Genomic DNA, 20,660 nt, shown 5'->3' with positions numbered 1-20,660 from the left:
TGATTAAGTTCCGAGTGCGTGAGTTACAATGAAAGTTACTAGAATATAATAGCTTTATAATAGTCAATTAGAGTTTTGTCATTGACTTCAAAGGGGTTGGGACTTCACCCCTGTTTCTTATGCAAATTGATCTTAGCATATGGAATATCCCTCCTATATAGAGTTGCTCTTAGTTCTGCCAGTTGCTTTTAGGTCTAAAAGGATCTTTCCAGCAACCAGGACTAACAGAAATATAAGACTGCTGTAGCCATGTCCTCTGTATTTTCATGGTAATGCACATGGTAACTATAAGGGATCTTTTAGGACCTCTATAAAGAAGGATTAGGACTGACTGAGCAGTTCAAAGCTACTGCATTGAATAGTTGTTGGCCATGTAGTGTTCAGCAGGCAAGATGAGGGGTGCTCACAGCCCTGTGTACCCCATTGCCTGAAGGATAGGTACTGGAAAAGTAGGAGATGTAGGTACAGACCCCCCTTGGATAAATGGGGCTAGAACCTGAATAGATTGTCTTTGTTGGAGTGAGCTGGATCCTGATATGAAGTAGGTAGACAGGAGTTTACCACTGAAGGTGTAGGAGAGAACCCAGGTGCGTTAGGGCTGGTGAAGGCTACTCATCCTAAAAATAGGAAAGTTACATGTCTTCACAAGGTGGTTTAGGATTGGCCCCTGAAAGTGCAGTAGGCTGCTCTGGGAGAGAGAGAACTAACATTTTTGAGGCAAGATATTTACTTTAGGGGCTGATCAGAGGAAAGACTTAGAGGCTGTTTAGGTAATGGCCCTAAATCTATAGAATCTGCCTATCAGTTGCATATAATCTAAAGTTAATACCTTCTAGATCCTCATTTACAACTACATAGTGCAAGTTGTTTTTAATATTTCCCTAAGAGGTTGGCAGCTACAAAAGCAGAAGTAATTATTAGAAATGGCAAATCCATGGGGGTCCATTCATAGCATCTGAGGAAGTAGGTCATTGCCCATGCTTCTGAACCAGGTAGTCACTAAAGTGCCACCCTGCCTTGCCTTCTTCCTGCATAGTCGAATGCAACTGTTTGTCTTTTGTGTAGCCACTTCTTTCTTCTTTTTTGGCAGTTTCCACAACTTGGGATAAAATCTGCTACAGGAGGAAATGGATGAAAAGATGGCCAATTTGCTACCAAGTTCTGGCACTTTCCAGAAATTCACTCGTGAATCCTTGGCTGCTATTGAGAAGCAAATCTCTGCCCAGAAGGCATGCCATGACCAGCAACCAGAAGAGAAACCTCGGCCTCAGCTTGATCTGCAGGCTTTTCAAACACTGCCTGCTCTCTATGGGAATCCTCCTCCAGAGCTCATTGGGGAACCACTGGAGGATCTTGATCCTTACTACAGTAATCACAAGGTCAGAGCTACCCAAAATGCTTGTTATTTTTCTTTGCTTTATAAGTTGTTCATACTGAAGACTTTGATTTTCATTCCTCTTAAACCAGATACCCATACCCATCTTTTTATTTGCTTGAAGGATTGCAGAATTAAAATGAAGAGTGCTCCCTTTGAAGGATTGTATTAGGACAGTAGGCAGAGAAGATTGTTTGGGTAAATGTGATATCTTTTTATTAGACCAACTAAATACTGCAGTTGGAAACATTGGTCTTTACAAGCTTTTGGGCATGAACGCTCTTCTTCAGGCATAGGGAGAGTCTGCTGGTGTTTGTATGCTCTTCTGGGTGGAATAGAAGCTTAAGCCAGTGTGCAAAATGCAGGTCTGTGAAAACGCAAATATGTGGAGGGAAGATCGGGGGGATGTGAATTAACTATATTAGGATGGTTGTATTTAAGTAAGTTATAATAAAAAAGCACATAGCACAATAAGTGATAGCATAATGAAAAGATTAACTTTCACCTCCAGTAATCAAACAGAAGGAAATTCATCAGTACGAAACACTTGTATTCTGCTTTAGTTCTCTCAAGTGGGGCCAAAGGGGTACTTAACGATTTATGTTAATCTTCTACGTCAGTGAACTTCTCCCACTCTGTATATAACTTGGGAAAGTACAGAATATGAGAATATGTTACTACATGCTATTTTTTTTACTGGTTTATATAAAGGGTTTTCCAGTATATTAGATCCATGTGCAGCCTACATACACAAAAGCCACTACATTACATGCAGCTTTTCTTTGAGGGATGCTAATAGGTGCAGCACTGTCACTTGCATTGCAATGCCTCTGGGAATGCAAAATAATAGAATTTTAGGCCCCTAAATTGTTTTGTGAATTCCACTCTAAGTTATTAGAAGCTGTTTAAAAATATTTACAAGTGGAGGATATTTTTAATTAAGGTAATTAACTTTGTAATCCTTTATAGCAGTGAGGTCCAACATTTTAGGCAGGCATGCCACAAATAGTTCTGCACCGTCTTATCCCAGTTCCTGGCATTATTGGCTGTTCTACTTTCTGCTCCCTGCCCCATCTGCCACTGTGCTATCTGTCCTCTCCCCTGTCTGCCGCATGCCACACACAGAACCTGCTCGTGCCATTTGTGGCACATTCCACAGGTTGGCCACCCCTGCCTTACAGAGTCACTATCAACCTTAGTGAACACTGAGAAAGGCCTTGATCTGCAACCTGTTTACACATGAAGGCAACTTTATTCACATAAGGAGTCCAATTTGTTTAATGGGAATAGGGCCATAAGTAAAATTACCTATGTGCATAACTTATTTTAGGATGAATCTTCAAGAAAGTATCACACTTATAATTTCCAATTTCATAATGACCTTAATTTACATGGGAAAAAACAGTGGCTTTTAATGATTTTTTAAAGTTATATGTCACAAAAGAAATAGGCAAAATTATAAAGAAACCTTCCAATTTAAACATACAAACAAACAAGTCAGTGATCAAACTCCTATCCATAATTATTTGAAACACTGGCCATGAATATCAATACTTCTTTTCAGTTAATAATAACTGAGGAGTTTTAGTTATTCAGTATCAACTCTATTTTTTTTCCTTTAAAGATTTTTATGGTATTGAACAAGAAGAAAACAATCTTCCGATTTAGTGCTACACATGCCTTGTGGATTCTTAGTCCGTTCCATCCGATCCGAAGAGCAGTGATTAAAATCTTGGTACATTCATATCCTTTAAACTGGCTTTACTAACATTTTACAATAAATATGGGAGTCATAGCGTGCTCGTATTTTAGAACATGAAATAGGTAGAGCCTTTTCCTGAAAGCGAGTATATAGTTGCTACAAATAACTACATAGATCATTCTGAATCATTTTAGAAATGGTGAGAATTTTGTCTCCCTTATGATGCTTACTAGAAAGATTGTCTTCAGTATATGAAGGAAGAAATGTGCGTGGATAGTTCTACAAGGAACTGGTCTTGGAAGACTGTGACAGTCTGCTTAGCATGCCAATCACTTTAAAAGTAAGAGGCCAAGTGAGAAGCAACCCACAGGCATGGCAGGAGCCAGTTAGAGAGTTACCTGACCAGGAGGGGCCTGCACTTGAAGCATGTAAGCCCAGGGCCTGAGCTGGTCAGGACTCTAACCCTGAGAGCCATGGGGAGAGGAGCTCCTGGGTAGCACAGCTGCAGCAGGGGTCCTGGTTAACATCTGAGCTTGGGTAAGCCACTCTGGAGGTATGAGGAAGGGACTAGGGGGAGCAGGTGGTCCCAATAGGCCTGGGAACAGGGCAAAGGAAGGACAGAGAGGCCTGAGGGATAGGATTAGAGGGTCTGTAGCCTGGAGAAGGGCAGGAGAGAGCAGAGAACTGAACAGCTGGGAAGCAAGGAGGGCCATGGTGCTCCTGGCTTCAACTGGCCTAGAAGCAGGGCCAGGGTCTAGGGAGACTGAAGGCCAGGGACCACTGCTGGAGGCCGAGGGGGCCAGAGGACCTGTAGCTCAAAGAAGGGTATAGACAAGGCAAGGGAGCCCAGGGATTGAGGCCAGGGCCCTGGAGGCCAGAAGGGGTAGAGATAAGAGCTTGAGGGGGGCAGGACATGGTGCTCAGGAGTTGCCCGCAAAGGCAAAGCACAGATTGGGATGCTGCACTTGGGGGTAGCCTGCAAAGGCAAAGTGCCTGGGTGGAGAAGAAAAGCCTGGAAGCTATATCTGGGAGTAGCTGAGCTAGATGAAGTGCCCAGGCAGAGAGACCCAGTCACAAGGACTAAGGCCATGCCCCAAGGGGGCTGGTGATAGACACTGATTTATAACATCTGTGAGTCATAGGCATGGTGTAAGGGGCAGTTGGAGCCATGTCATAAGCATATAAGGCAAAGTAGAGACACTGGAATACCGACATGAGATCAGGGATCCCTGGGACAGCCTCCATTTCTAAAGATCTAAGAACAACAAGGTGTGGCAGCCAAGGTAAAGAGAGTAAGCCTAAGGAGTAAGCAGCCACCCTTGGGGTGAGCACCTGTTACACAGACAGGTAATACAAGGCCTAATACTGAACTCAGTTTTACTTGTAAGAATCAAAATTAGTCCCACTAAACTCAATTATAGACTTAATTCACTGGTTGTTTTGCCTGGGATCACCTCCCTGACCTGTGAGGTGTGGACACCATGGATTGGTCGGCCTTTAGACACTCCTTTTCTCCACAAGGGTCATTGTGCTTGTGGTCCAGCTGTTGGGTCTATGTAAGCTCCTATTTGTTCCAGGGCATAGTAGGGCATCTCCCACATGCACAACTGCCTCATGAATCGGATGTCCACAAAGGAGCATAGTATATTATAAATGGGAAGACGAGGGACAGGAGGAGGCTAATGTTGAGCATCGAAATCTTTTCCCGACATACCCCAAGTCTTGTATGAGGAAGGAACATCCTTTGGCAAAGGTACTGAACTAAGACATGTGAAATCTGAATTCAGTTCCTATTGCTGTCAAACCTTTCCTGTGTGAGTATGTTCATGTCACTTAGGCTCTGTGCATCTCTCTTCCCCATCTCTAAGTGAAGATAAAAAAATGCACCCTACATCAAATACATCTTACATTTGGACTGTGAGCTCTTGGGGGTATGATGCATCTTGATTGCATAACTGTGACAGTAACATAAATAACATTAATAGTGCCCTATTGCACGATACAATTCAAACTTGATAAATACCTATAAATGAAAGTATTCAGTGTGCTACAGGATTTAAAATCAAACAAATTCAGGCTGATGGAACAAAATGGTGAAGTTGCTGATTACCCTGTAGTTTTCCTTGCCTTAACTCTCGTTACTCACATTATTCACTTTGTTTATTATGTGTACTATTATAACCAATTGTGTGTTCATGGTGCTTATACCTGATAAGGCATCTTCATCTTCATCTCCTAACTGGACCAAGTACGTTGAGTAAGTATTTTTGTATGTGTGTATATATATATATATATATATATATATATATATTAGTTCCCTTGTTAATTAGTGCATGTTCCACATTTATAGCCCTTGTGCAGCATAATCTCATATTGAACTTGGTAGGAATTTTAGTTCTGTTGAAACTTAAACAATATGGGCTGGGGTTGTGGGATCATCTTCTGCTTTGTTTTGCTGCGGTTTAAATCCAAAGTAACTCACTGGAGTCCCAATGGGCATGTGCATTAATGCACTTTTCCTCATGCACATTAAATTTAGTACCTCCAGGCATTTCTAAACATGCTGTGTGGGTGGCTGGGCAGGGGGGCGGACCTTGAATTAGAGTGGCTCTGAGAGCGGCTTTAGCTAAAGCAACCCCACCACCATTTTGAAGTGCTGATACATGAGGACGCGGAGGCTGGCTGGAGTGCAGTAATTACCACGCTCCAGCAGACTCAATTAATCGAGTTTGCTTTGATGTGCTGTAATTACAGCATGCCAGAGCAGCCTCCCGGCTCATGTACAGGCACCCTGGCGCACATTAGACTGCCCTAAGTCTCAGTAGTGCAAACACATACTTTTTAGGTGACGCTTAATGCACAGCAGCCTGTTTTACTGTGTGCTATAGTTTTTATGTGACTTTTAAAATAGGATACTGCATATTAAAGTGCACGTGTAGATGTGCCCACTGTAGATTTTCATTGGGTAAGTGAGGGTAGAATCTGGTTATCTTAACTCCACAAAAATACTGAGATATTTTGATATTTATCTTACCTATACCTATCTTTATTCTAAGTTCTGAAGTCCTTCCACAGTTGTTACTCATTCTTACCCAGGAAAATCTATAAATCAACATTGAGCAAGGATATCAAGGTCAAAGTTTTACATTCATTTGAACAATGTTGATGTGTGCATTCATTACTCATAGAAAAAGTGCTGCCGATGTTTTTTGCCTGTGTGACTCTATTAGTAAGGCTCGCATTTTCAGAATGGCCAATTCTTATACTTTTATCACTAAAATTACAGTAATTGGCATTTTTTTTAAAGCCTGGCTCTTGGAATCCTGAGAGAAACTGAGAGCCTTAGACTTCAGACAATATTTTCAGAATCTGTTTTTTTCCTAAGTAAAAAAGGCTACAGATTGTCTGAGTACCAAATAAATGCCTTCAGAATTCTCTGAGGGGATTTCTGTCTTGCAGAAATAAGTGCACTCAGTAAAACCCGCAAAGCTTTTACTGACAGTAAAAAATTACTACCTTAAAATGAAAAGCCTGTAAAGCTTTTTAAACATTCTGGATAGAAGTAGAAACCAGAGGTGCAAAGTAAACAATACTCAGGGCATTGGACGAGCATTTTGGTGTGCTGAACAAGTGGAAGATATGGAATATGGCTGAATTCATTTACAAGTAGCTATTGATAATGGATGCCTCACACTTTGGGTGTCTAACACAAAACACCTTAAGATTTTAGCAGAGAAAACTATAAATCCAGACAAGTATGCCCCAGATTCTGATAATGATAGCCATGTCAACTAATATTTCAAATTGCCTATTAGTTAGCCAGTTCCCAATTAAATCAATCGGAGTCTTTCCATTACCTCGCTGAGGGTATTGGTTCAGGTCCTTGAGGCTGTCAGAATCCAGAGAGAGAGTAGGCTTGAGTGCAACTCATATCCTCTTCCATTAATTGTGGATGCTCTTGCTTTTCTTGGATACTCTGATCCCCAGGTACACTTTCACTGGCATTTACACTTTTGAATCCTTGATAAAAATATTGGCAAGAGGATTCTGTCTGAATGAATTCACTTTTCTTCGAGATCCATGGAATTGGCTGGATTTCATTGTTATTGTTCTGGCGTAAGTAAGACTTCATGTGTGTGCATTTCTTTAAGAGGGCTAAATTCTTCTTGCTTGTATTTATTTTCTCTAGAACTTTTCACTGAAGTGTTGTATTTTGCACTCAAATACAAAAAAAAATGGATGGAACAAGTGTTAACTGCACCTGAAAAACTACCCATATTTCCCCCTTTATTTTATGGCTTCAAGCATAGAACAGCTTATTTGTCTCACAAAACGAGCGGGAGGCTCCATAGAGAGGAAGACAGTTTTTATGCAGTAGTCCATCGCATGGGAACCGACAACCATTTTATATGAAACTAGGAAAGGGTCTGACATGACAGAGATTGATGCAATGTATCCGTTTTGTCCAAAAGAGTGAATGAATGTGTGCGTGTGAAGACAGAATGGCCACAAATACATGGACACCGTGTTAGTCAGTGGATCAAGTCTGGCATCAAATACATTTGAACTTGATCTAGCTGTAATTAGAAAATGCAGTGGCTGGGAAATACAATCAAATCCATTAAGCTACAGCATTAAAACATACTCCAGTTGCATAAGCCTGTCAAGACTGTCTGTGAGCCACATTGTTCAAGTCGCATGTGAGATGTCTTGTTTGCTATCTCTTTCCAGTTTAAAAGCACGGAGAGGTAAAATGTTTTAGTCCAGGTTTTGTTTGATTGTTCCAAACATTCAAAGTGCTGTATGGGATACGATTTTTCAGCTCAGGCTTTTATTTTGCTTAACCCAACTCGTGAACACACGCATGGATCCTCAGCACAGCTCCCGGGCTGGGAGAGCCCAGGCAAATTCCGCAGCTCCGGGGCTATGCTGTTTTTAACCCTCCCTACTCAGCACCAGTCCTGACCAGGCTATTTTAGCACCCCCTCCCCTGAACAGCAAGCCCCTGAATTGGGCACCCCCATGAACCCACCAACCCCCCAATTCCACCAGGTCCCTTCCCAGTGACCCCCTCGCCCTCCAGATTTACTCACCTCTGGCTGTCTGCACAAACACATGCATGAATCCAACTCAGGTTTAAGGGTCTCAAAGCCATGTAACCTGAGCTAGGTCTTTCAAATGCTTGTTTGCCCGCTCAGTGTACTCCCAGGGAGAGCTCACTGAGACCTCAGCTCAGTCAGCAGAGAGATGAGGATCTAGCTACCATGCCCAAATACAGCTACAAGACATAACCGTTTCTTAAATCCTGGGAGTCTAAGGGCACTATTCATTACCATTCTAAAGAAAGGAGTAGCAAATTATAGCACTACAGGTGAAAAGAAACCTAGATACACCTTGTGTGGGGACCAGAGATGAACAAACTGCGCCACTGATTCAGGCCAAGATCTGACACTAAAAGGCAAGACAATGGCTTGAACCAACTGTACGAACCAGGATTTGGAAGGTCTGAAAGCTGTAACAAAGAGGTAAGCGAAGTGATGGTGCCAGAAGGCAAAGTAAAAGCCTAGAGCAGGAGCCAGGGGTACAGCCAAATGTTGGGAGCAATGAAAACAGAGAAACCATAAAAATATTAGGAGAAAAGATGGATTTGTGTGGACTGGCCTGACTCCCACTGCTAAGAGCTGCCCCAGATACCTAGGAGCATCTACCAGCACTGAGTTGCTAGTTCTCCAAAACAACTTGTCCAGGCAGAGACCCTGACGTGTGTGTGTGTGTGTGTGTGTGTGTAGAATAAAGCTTGGTTGCTGGGTTTTTTTGTCCTGTATTCATTTTAAACAAGTTTATGTCTGTGCAATAAGTTGAATTCTAGTGACATCAAATTCTACTTCCTGCTATGCATAAAACTGGTGTGAGTTTGTACATAGAGAAAGGATTGAGCAGTACTAGTATCAGCAAGAAGAGGAGCAAAGACAGTATTTCAGACATACTTGGGAAGTATCAAGTATCGAGTCGAGTGCCGTGTCCCTTGATTGTTCCTGGGGGTAGTCCTGGGGCCAGTTTTGTTCAATATCTTCAGGTGGGATGGAGTGCACCCTCAGTAAGTTTGCAGATGACACCAAACTAGAGGGAGTAGTAGGTATGCTGGAGGGTAGGGCTAGGATTCAGAGTGACCTAGACAAATTGGAGAATTGGACCAAAAGAAATTGCATGAGGTTCAGCAAGGGCAAGTGCAAAGTCCTGCACATAGGAAAGAATAATCCCATGCACCAGTACAGGCTGGGGATTGACTGGCTCTGCAGAAAAGGATTTAGGGTTACAGTGGACAATAAGCTGAATATGAGCCAACAGTGTGCCCTTGTTGACAAAATGGTTAACAGCATACTGGGCTGCATTAATAGAAGCATTGCCAGTAGGCTGAGGGAAGTGATTATTCTCCTCTGTTTGGCAGTGGTGAGGCACATCTGCTCAGTTTTGAGCCCCCACTACAGAAGGATGTGGACAAATTGGAGAGAGTCCAGCAGAAGGCAACAAAAATGGTGAGGAGGCTGCAAGACATGACTTAAGAGGAGAGGCTGAGGGAACTGGGCTTATTTAAACTGGAGAAGAGAAGAGTGAGAGGGGATTCAATAGCAGCCTTCAACTACCTGAAGAGAGGTTCGAAAGAGGACGGAGCTGGACTGTTCTCAGTGGTGGCAGATGACAGAACAAGGAGCAATGGGCTCAAGTTGCAGCAAGGGAAGTTTAGGTTAGATATTAGGAAAAACTTTCTCATGAGGAAGGCAGTAAAGCACTGGAACAGGCTTTCCACAAAGGTGGTGGACTCTCCATCCTTGGAGGTTTTTAAGACCTAGCTGGACAAAGACTTGGCTGGGATGATCTAGTTGGGGATGGTCATGCATTGAGCAGGGGGTTGGACTAAATTTGACCTCTTGAGGTCCCTTCCAGCCCTCTTTTTTCTATGATTCTATAAGTAGTCAAGAAGTTCTAGAGAGGATTCTGGGTGTATGACGGGGAAGACTGATTTTTTGGGGGGACTAGGTTGCTTGTAGGCAATTTGATATACTTCCATTGTGGAAGAGAAACTGTTATTTTGTATTGATTCAATTTATTCTGGATTCTTTTAGGAGAGGGGACTTGTAGTGCAGGGAGAATATATAGTTTTATGAGGGGCCTGGGGAGAAAGTGCGCTGTGAAAATTTTCTTGGGGATTCAGTCAAAAATATGTATGTTCTCCTTCTCTCAATCTAGATTGTTCTGAAAAATCTCAGTGTTGTCTTTATTTGAGAGTGTATAATGTTCGAATATGTTGTCAGCATACATAACCAAGCACTAATCAAGAAATAAATCCCTAATTTGTCATGGCAAGGATAAGCCTTTGATGAATGATTTATTAATGCTCAAAATTGTGTATGCACAGAAGAGTTACCAGTTAAGACCCCCTGTATATAAAATAGTTGAACTATTCATTCATGTTGATAGACGGTTATGTCACATCCTTATTTTACAGATATGCTGGAGAGTTTAGTGACTTAGGCAGCGTTTCAGTCCTTCGCACATTCAGGGTGCTGAGAGCTTTAAAAACCATTTCAATAGTGCCAGGTAAGAAGCCTGATCTTGGAATACAGCCACAAATGAGTCCATCCTCCAACCTCTTCACTCTTTTTTCAGATCTTTTGTTTTTATCTTTCACTTGTTTATATACAGTGAATTTGTAGGCATGGTTTCATGTCTCAGCCTTGTTGGCCTACTCAGGATAATTAAGCTAATAGAAACAATTTGCTGTCTCTCTTTGTTTATGTCTAAGAATTTTTAAAAAATCTTTATAATATCTGCTATCCAGAATTCTCTTCTATTTGCTCTTATTTTTCATAATATTTTGACTGTGCAATGTCCCCAGTATCTTAACAGACTTGTGCATTATCATTAATGTTTATTGTGATAAGATCAAATCTCATTTGGTTTTTTGTTTATTCTTTAAGCAGACACTCAGTGGAAGAGTTGCCTATTTAAGGCCATATAAAAATAAAGTACAGGCCATTGATTTGGTGCATTGTCTCTTTCTGGACACTATATTGATGCACTAGTTATGAAACTCTGGCCACTAGACATTGTTTAAAAAGAACAATACTTGTGTGGTTCAGCTTCTCAGTCTATATACTGTTTTATCTCCTTAGGATTGAAGGTCATCGTAGGTGCACTTATTCAGTCTGTTAAGAAACTTGCTGATGTGATGATCCTGACTGTTTTCTGCTTGAGTGTCTTTGCCCTCGTAGGGCTCCAGCTCTTTAAGGGTAATTTGAGAAATAAGTGTGTCAGGAATCACACTAAAATAAATAACTCAATATATGTGGATGATAAGACATGGGACTCTTACGATGCCTTCCTTAATGAGTCAGGTAATTTTTTTCTTATTTCCTTTATGAAAATACGGGTAAGATTATTTGTTATTGCAACTTAATGTAGTTCAAAATGCCAGCGTAGCTGCAAAATCCGGGGGCAATCTCTACTCCTTCTTCCTTCCTTTCTTCCCCTCCTGCCATGTTCCTGGAAACAGTGTTCTTAAAATTTCCTCTAATATCCAACAGCATTGCCCAGTATGATATGATAACAACTGAAATACATATTATTACAGTCTCTGGTGTAATTTCTAAAAGTTCTATCTTTACTGTTTGATGGGTAGGTATAAGCATCTATAGTTTTACATGCCATTAAGTAGCCTACAAATGTATGAGTTTTGATGCATATTATCAACAGTTTTACTAGAGAATCCGCTAAATTGCTTCTTTTGTCCCTTAAATTGTATTTATATTTCATAGATTCATAGATGTTAGGGTCGGAAGGGACCTCAATAGATCATCGAGTCTGACCCCCTGCATAGGCAGGAAAGAGTGCTGGGTCTAGATGACCCCAGCCAGATGCCTATCTAACTGTCACGGCGGGGTTCTCTCGGAGGGCTGTGATCTCCTCGAGGTCCCTCGCTCCATGTCAAGGCTGGCCCAAGGCACCCTCTAATTCTCGCCTGCCACGTCTTGTTGGAAAATGTAATAGGGAGGCTGCCTATGACTCCCTGGGCACGGCTACTCGGGACCTCTGTCCCCGCGGTTCTCCCGGACCCCCTGGGGGTCTCCCGATACAATGGGTGCTTCCTAGGCACCCCAGCCTTATGGGCTATGCGTGGCTCCTACCAGCCCCTAATACCACGCCCCAAGCCTCGCAGATGTAATAGACGTTGGTATGTCTGCACGCCCGCTTCCCGGGCCTCCTCTATAGTCTAGCCCACTCTGGGCTCTCTCTAGTGCCCAGCCTCTCACTGGGACTCTCGTCCAGCTCACTCTGGGCCTTCCCTGACGGTGTGGTCCTGCTCAGGAACTCTCTAGCGGGCTCCCGGTCCTTCAGGCCAACCACACGGGTACCCTCTCTGATACGAGCTCACCACGCTGCTACTCCCCGTCGTCTCGGGGGCAACCGCAGTGCCTTGCCTCTGTCTGAGGGGTGTTGCCGCACTAGCCTGCGGCCGGGTTCGCTATGCCCGTCTTGGGCTCCTCAATATGGCCCCGCTCTAGGGCTCCTCAATATGGCCCCGCTCTAGGGCTCCTCAATATGGCCCCTCCCTGGGGCTGGGGTCTATGCACCCCGCAAGTGACGCCCTTGCCGGTGTCAGCTGTGCCCGTCCTGGGCTCCCTAATATGGCGCTCCCCCTCTTTGGGGCTCGCCGTGCCCACACGGGGCTTCTCAATAATACAAAGTGGCGCTCCCCCTCTTTGGGGCTCGCCGTGCCCCCACGGGGCTTCTTAAGAATACAATGTGGCGTTCCCCCTCTTTTGGGGCTCGCCGTGCCCACCCTGGGCTTCTCAATGAAATCGCCCCTCACTCTGGGGCTGGGGTCTATGTACCCTGCACGCAATCCAGGGTCTATGTCCCCCGTCTGCAACCTACTGGTTGTGCCCGCGACCCACTGGCTGCGCTCCTCGCCGCCAGTTGCTCCCGCACTGGCGTGCAAGCTGCGCCTTCACTGGCGCTGTGAAAATAATGCGCCCTCTTGGAGCTAGCCTGCGCCCTCACTGGCGCTAGGGCTCCCCACACTCTCTCTGGGGTCCCTATATGAGGCACCTATGAGGTACCTATGATTGAGGCCTCCTCCAATCCCTACAGCCTCACCCAAGCCTCCGGGTGTAATATCACAAACACAACTTCAAGCCTCCCGGCTATAACTCAAAACACCATGGCTTAACTCTGCTCGAGCGGTACTTGCTGTTAGCCCCGTGAGCTCCTGCCTCTCTGGCTGCTGGCAGAGAACTGCCAGCCTGGCTTCGGCCCTGGGCTTTATGAGGCCCAGGCCCTGCCCCCTTCTGGCCAGCTGGCTCCCCTTAGTTGCTCCGGCAACCCGCAGCTGTGGTCAACTGGCTCTGCCAGGGCTCTCTCCCTGGCAGTTTCTCCTTTCTAGGAGCAGAGCACCGAGGTGCCCTGCAACACTAACCTCCTCTTGAAGACCCCCAGGGTAGGGGAGAGCACCACCTCCCTTGGGAGCCCGTTCCAGACCTTGGCCACCCTAACGGTGAAAAAGTTCTTCCTAATGTCCAGTCTAAATCTGCTCTCTGCTAGCTTGTGGCCATTGTTTCTTGTAACCCCCGGGGGCGCCTTGGTGAATAAATACTCACCAATTCCCTTCTGTGCCCCCGTGATGAACTTATAGGCAGCCACAAGGTCGCCTCTCAACCTTCTCTTGCGAAGGCTGAAGAGGTCCAGGTGCTCCAGTTTCTCCTCGTAGGGCTTGGCCTGCAAGCCCTTAACCATACGAGTGGCCCTTCTCTGGACCCTCTCCAGGTTATCCGCATCCCTCTTGAAGTGCGGCGCCCAAAATTGCACGCAGTACTCCAACTGCGGTCTGACCAGTGCCCGATAGAGGGGAAGTATCACCTCCTTGGATCTGTTCATCATGCATCTGCTGATGCACGATAAAGTGCCATTAGCTTTTCTGATGGCTTCGTCACACTGCCGACTCATGTTCGTCTTGGAGTCCACTAGGACTCCAAGATCCCTTTCCACCTCTGTGCCACCCAGCAGGTCATTCCCTAGGCTGTAGGTGTGCTGGACATTTTTCCTCCCTAGGTGCAGCACTTTGCATTTCTCCTTGTTGAACTGCATTCTGTTGTTTTCTGCCCACTTGTCCAACCTGTCCAGGTCTGCTTGCAGCTGTTCCCTGCCCTCCGGCGTGTCCACTTCTCTCCACAGTTTTGTGTCATCCGCAAACTTGGACAGAGTACACTTCACTCCCTCATTGAAGTCGCTGATGAAGACATTGAAGAGTATCGGTCCTAGGACCGAGCCCTGTGGGACCCCACTGCCCACACCCTTCCAGGTCGATACCGACCCATCCACTATGACTCTCTGGGTGCGACCCTCCAGCCAATTCGCCACCCACCGGACTGTGTAGTCATCCAAGTCACAGCCTCTTAACTTGTTCACCAGTATGGGGTGGGATACCATATCGAAGGCCTTTCTGAAGTCTAAGTATATGATGTCAACCCCTACTCCTGCATCCAGGCATTTTGTAACCTGGTCATAAAAAGAGACTAGATTAGTCAGGCATGATCTGCCTGCTACGAACCCGTTCTGGTTTCCCTTCAGCATAATTTTTCCTGCTCTCGCAAATGTGAGCCTTGATAATTTTTTCAAAGACTTTGCCAAGGAGTCTTTGCCATTTATTTCATATGTCTTTCTTCACTGCAATGAATTTTACTGCAGAAAATATGTGAGTCAGTCAGAGATAGGTGAACATGCACAGATAGTTTTCAAAGAAGATACAATGTTTACTGTAGCATTTTCTCTGTCAAGGAAAGGAAGAGCTCATGCAGAAATTATATCTCACTATACACCAGGGAATGCACACAGGAGAAACATTTTAGATACTGTGAAATGTGGGAGAAGCTTCAGCCTTTAGGGAAATCTCAACATATACAAGAGGTTTTAGAAGCAGGGAAAACAGTTATAAACATAGCATATGGCATGAACTGTACTACTAAAGGTGAGATTAAGGTAAACTATAGATACCATGTAGAAGTGATGCAGCTTGTATGTACCAGATGTGAAGGAAGCTTTATTCAGATGTGATCTTTCAAAACTTTTCAGAAAATCCTGGGCAGCACAGAAGTTATTTATATGTACCAAAATGTGGGAAAATCTTTAGTGCTAAGAAAATTCTTAAAATGAACCAGAAAATCCCACACAGGATCAAAACAATTTCCATGTGCAGAACGGAAACAAAGCCATATTTGATTCTTTCTTATTTGGAAGGAAAATTTAAAAAATACCAGAGATTTTCCATGCAATAGTAAAAATTGGTGCAAATAAGAACCTCATATTAGTTCAGAGAAATAAGTTGAAACAGAAACACTCTCCATAGGGCTCATTTTGTCCTATCAGTTGTTGAATGCAAAACTGACCCAGGTCCAATTTTAAGATGGATAAATGAAGGGTTCAGAGGTCAGAAAATTCAAATTTTAAGATTCTTTCATAAAGAGTAACTTGGCCATGCAAGTCATGTATATTTTTGGCAGGATACGCATTATGCCTCATAGAAAAATATTGAGATTACTGTGAGCATGGTTGTTTTTGCCACCATGGGTACTGGTCTTTGGTACTGTTGTTTGCTTACCATGTTTACTTGAATCCAAGATAATCCCCCTCCCCACTGTGGGAGAAGAAGGCCCCATCTTGGATTTGAGTACTAGCCCATGGCAGCCAGGCAGCAGTTCAGTTAGAGCTGAGCCATCTCCTTGCCCAGGCCAGGAAGACTCATTTGGCAGGGGAGGGGGCTCACATCTAGGAGAGTGTGAGGGAGACCATGGGGGGGAGGAGGGGGCATGTTGGAATGGGGGAGACCCACATACGTGGCTTTGGGAAGATGCAAAAAAGACTGCACAGCCTGCCCCCCCCCAAGCTGCCCCTTGCCCCCCTTATTTTCTGTCTTGGCTCTGGTCCCTCCAGCCCTGACCCAGGCATTTCTCCCTAGATGGACTGGGCTGGGCTGGGCTGGGGCTGGGGCTGGGCTGGGTCCACTGTTGCTGCTGAACTGAACCACAGCAGGAAGTAAGGAGTGGGAGCGGGAGGGAGGGAAGAGGACAGGCACAGGGTGGCAGGCAGACTGAAGGAGGGAGCAGGGGGTGGGGGCAAACAGGCAGGCAGGCAGGCAAAGAGGACCCTTGATCCTGCTACTGCTTTCCCCACTGAAGCAATGGAGAGGATGAATTTAAAATGACCCCTCACTAGTTAGATTCTGTACATGAACATTTATGACACATTTATAACCATCCATGTATGGAATCTAATAATCGGGGGGTTGTTTTAAATTTGAAGCCATCTTGGATTCAGGTAAATGTGGTAATTTCTTAGTCTTAAAACTGTGTTAAGATCATAAGGCTAAATGATGGAATCAGGAATTCTTATCACTGTTACCTTTTTTCCCTTTCTTGCTTCTCTCTGAAAATCAGTTGCACGCAATCATTGTATCTTACCTTTAAAAAAATTATAAGCTTTGGGGGCAATAGTACAAACGTCTATTAGCGAATCTATACCTTAGTGTACAACTGTCATGGTGGTTAGAAAGGGCTTGAGAGAGGTGTAATTTGAAGGAAGGACAGAGAAAGCCGTTCTGGAGTCTTAAGGCATTTTACATAATAATAAGGGTTTCCTCTACCCTTTTGCCTCATTTTGTAGGCAGTGCTATCTTGTTGTGCAATTAAGCTGAAGCAGCGCGGTGTCTTTCAATCACCATGCCCATGTAGAAGCTATAGATTGAATCTTTTAAAGCCAGGTGATCCATAGGATCATAGGAATGTAGGGCTGGAAGGGACCTCATGAGGTCATCTAGTCCAGTCCCTTCTGCAGGGCAGGATCATCTGCAGCCAGACCATCCCAGCCAATGTCTGTATAACCTGCTCTGGTTATACAGGAATGGAAACGTCACAACTTCTCTAGGTAGCCTATCCAACATTGAACCACTCTCATAGTCAGAAAGTTCTACTTAATCTCCAATCTAATTTTCTTCTGCTGCAGTTTGTGGCCATTGCTCCTAGTCCTATCCCTTGCAGCCATAGAGAAAATGTGTATCTCCACCCTCTTTATAATTGCCCTTCAGGTATTTGAACACTGTTTAGTCTCCTTCTTGAATTGTAGTTATGTTTACAATGCAGATTACAGGGCACGTCTACATGAGATGCTTTACTCAAGATTAAAACTAATGATTGCACAGTAGTCACAGCTATGTGAGACACCCAGTGCACAGTTGTCCATTAGCACTTCCATAACCAAATACTAAATGACTGCACAGTAACCAGTGTTACTGTGCAGTAGCATCTCAGCATGGTTGCCTAGTGACACTTACTGTGCACAAGCTCATTACTATTGCACAGTAATAATGAATTACTGCGCAGTAAGCATCTTGTGTAGACGCAGCCAGTAAGCACCACCGTCTATACAGGCAAATGCTTACTGTGCAGTAGTTAGCTCTAACCCTATAAATACAAGTAAGAAATTTATGCTTGATTACTTACTGCACAGTATGGCACAAGTAAATGGCTGACTGGGAGCTCCCATCCCTGGCCCTACGATTGCTGAGTGGGGGCATTTGGAGCTCCCTGCTGCCAGCACAGGGGGACATTGTCCCCACCTAGGCTCTGGTGACAGAGCCTGCCCCAGCAGCAAGCAGCTCCTGGAGGCAGGGACAAATGTCCTGGGTCCTGCCAGGAGATAGCTGTCACCTGATTCCATGCTCCCTGCCAGCCCCTGGGCTAGCACCTAGTGGCAGCCTAGAGCTCCTATGGCTGCTGCAGGGGCCTGGTATAGGGCCTCAGGGAAAGGGAGCAGTCTGCTGCTAGGAGCAGCAAATCAGCTTCTGTACCCCTGCATGTGTAGAAGCATGCCCAGGACAGTTTACTCTAGAATAGTGTACTCTAGAGTAAACTGTTCCAGCACTATTTGCATGCATAGATGCACCCACAGGGTGTGTCTACACATTATTGTATGGCAACATTATTATGCCTTTTGGAAGCACTAAAACATGGTGGTGCAGTAACCACCCCTACTGCACAGTACAGGTGGTGCACACTTAAACTGCTCCACTAAGTCACCATAGTGGCGTGCTATAAGCAGGGAGTGTGCTGCTATGGTGATGTGGCTAGTGATCACGTGTAGACTACACCGCTGTAGTGCTTCATGCAGCAATGTGTAGACACGCCCACAGAGTAGCATGGAAAGACTCAATCTAGCTTTAAATAACATAGCTCAGGAGTCAGAAGCTCTCTACCCATAGCAGCACAGAGCTTTGTGCAGGCTACTTTATCCTGCTTTAACAGTAATCACCCTGAGTCATTGCAATCAATAGAATCATTGCACATAAATTAACTGAAGAGAAATGATGGTGTTTGGACTTTCTTCTGTTGTTATAGTGTGTCTGTTTAAGCCTTGCCAAACATAAGCCTGTGTGTAGTCTGTGCAATGATGACTGAGATTAATACAGTAACTGTTGCTATGCAAGTATAACCCAGTTCTTTCAAATATTGTCTTTTCACAAGATGTTATTTAGCTTTAACTATCTGTTGAGCTTGAAGATTTAAGTTTTCTTCAGGAAAAGGAAATACAATACAAATGCTAAATTTCTTAAAGGACCAAAATTTTAAGTAATTTAACTTGTAAACTAATTATCAAATTTCCATGTACGTTCTCAGACACAACATAAATGCTGTAAGTTTGGAGAAACCCTCATATTTTTTCATGCAAAAGAAAGAGGTTGATTTCTTAGTTTTGGTGTTCAATGGCTTTAGCCTGAAGTAAAGGATTATGACTGACCTTTTCATAACCAGAGTAGTATCACACGATTAGTGTTCTGCAGTGCAAACCAAAGAGGATGGTGATGCCAATTCTGTGCTTATCTTCACGCAAATTGGGGGTACTTTGCCAAAAGTAAGTAACAGTCGATTACATCAGATCCAATTGCCATTAACCAGATAGGGTCAAATCCTCTTTCACATTTGTGCGCTGAAGTGGTGGTGAAGTAGTTGCATAACTGCAAGTTTTGGCAGGTATGCACAGTTTGGAGTCCATTTCCATCTATGGTAGAACAGAATCTTCGTCTGGGCATATCTACTGGATGAGAGAATGAAGCATAGAGGGATCCTCCAAACTTTTAGCTCAATTGCTGTGTTGTTATGGCACTTGCCAAGGGAGTGGGAAATTCAGATTCTAGCCCTGGCCCCATCCCCTCATCACCAGAGGGGCTCTGAGATAGCATCTTCTATTTCCCAGCATCGTTCTCTAAGCACTAAATGGTGCAGTAGGTATTTTCCAGAGCACTCTCTTGAAACTGGTTCATACTCCTAATAAATGTTCTATTTGTGAATCCTTTTAGAAAATCACAGAATCATAGAAATCATAAAAATTAAAGGCTGGAAGGGACCTCAAAAGATCATCAAGTCCAACCCCCCTGATCTGGGCAGGATTCCTGCTGAGATTACATGATCCCAGCAAGGTGTCTGTCCAGTCTCCTCTTGACACAGCTCCTTATTATGAATTTTAAAGAAATCTAGGATTTCTTAAAGACCTGAACACAACAGGTTTTGAGGATAGTCATACACTCTTGTACCTTCATCCATGTCCCCCTGGTGTCATTATCCTGTAATGTACCAACATGGACATATTGCAACTCCCAAGATCCTTTTACTGCAAAGACCATAATTACCATGCAAATAATGCCAGGTGATATTAAGCCCACAGAAGAGATTTCTGAGGAGCAGGAACATCCTTGGACTGAATACTTACAAATACATGTGGTTATTGCACCTTTATCTCCAAATGAGGTGTTGATCCCCTCTATACTAGCTTGTCTGGATGTCTTCAATAGTTTCCAATATCTGCTAGCCTGGGAAGCTACCTCACACCACACTGCATAGAGAAGATACAGAAGACTCCATATATGTGACTTGCTCCATGCCAGGGGATGCAGGGGACGCACCACTCTCCATTAATGGGACTTTATTGAATCCTGCCAAAATATTTGGTAAATGCCTGTGATTGGCACACCTACCTCAGGAAAGCTGACAAAAGATTTAAATTGTGGTCTGTTGAATGCAGTATCTTCATACACACCTAGTATTTAGTTCTTTAGTGTGTGTGGCAGCTAATGTGAAAAACACGAGCCTGTAAGCAAAATGAAACCAAAATGGTTTGATTTGCTTAACTGTAAAATGTTATTATGCTGGAAGTTTACCATTCAGATTTTCAAACTGTTAGACTTTAACATGTTTCCATTAATGTTGTTTATAAGCCATCATAAGAAAATAAGGAGGATCTTATACCCTTCGTTTTGGAAGGACAGTGCATTGCTAAATCACCCTCTTAGGGAGCTCAGGATGTTGCCAGCACCACTTCATGAGCTATGGCAGGGTTGTCAGACTCACTTAGTGCCCTGGGCCATATTTGGACCATGGGGTTCTTGCAGGCTGGATCTGGATGTGGGAGCAGCAGGGGTTAATGCAGCCATTGTGCTCTGTATGCCACTGACACGTTTCCCAGCATGCCTCTGTATCC

At 44.1% G+C, this 20,660-nt stretch overlaps 1 protein-coding gene across 1 annotated transcript in view; it reads left to right on the top strand.

The window, feature by feature from the left end:
* Positions 1-1,139: 1,139 nt before the first annotated feature.
* LOC102562527 (sodium channel protein type 5 subunit alpha) overlaps positions 1,140-20,660 on the top strand; it is a 78,948-nt gene continuing 59,427 nt past the window's right edge. Inside the window, exons 1-6 of the mRNA XM_059729366.1 lie at positions 1,140-1,379; positions 3,000-3,118; positions 5,224-5,334; positions 7,065-7,193; positions 10,585-10,676; positions 11,252-11,473. Of these exons, the coding sequence (XP_059585349.1) occupies positions 1,140-1,379; positions 3,000-3,118; positions 5,224-5,334; positions 7,065-7,193; positions 10,585-10,676; positions 11,252-11,473 (913 nt within the window). The remainder of the gene's footprint in view (positions 1,380-2,999; positions 3,119-5,223; positions 5,335-7,064; positions 7,194-10,584; positions 10,677-11,251; positions 11,474-20,660) is intronic.

Source organism: Alligator mississippiensis, chromosome 5 (assembly GCF_030867095.1).
Source record: "Alligator mississippiensis isolate rAllMis1 chromosome 5, rAllMis1, whole genome shotgun sequence".
NCBI lineage: Eukaryota > Metazoa > Chordata > Crocodylia > Alligatoridae > Alligator > Alligator mississippiensis.
This window is presented reverse-complemented; position numbering and strand designations above follow the sequence as displayed.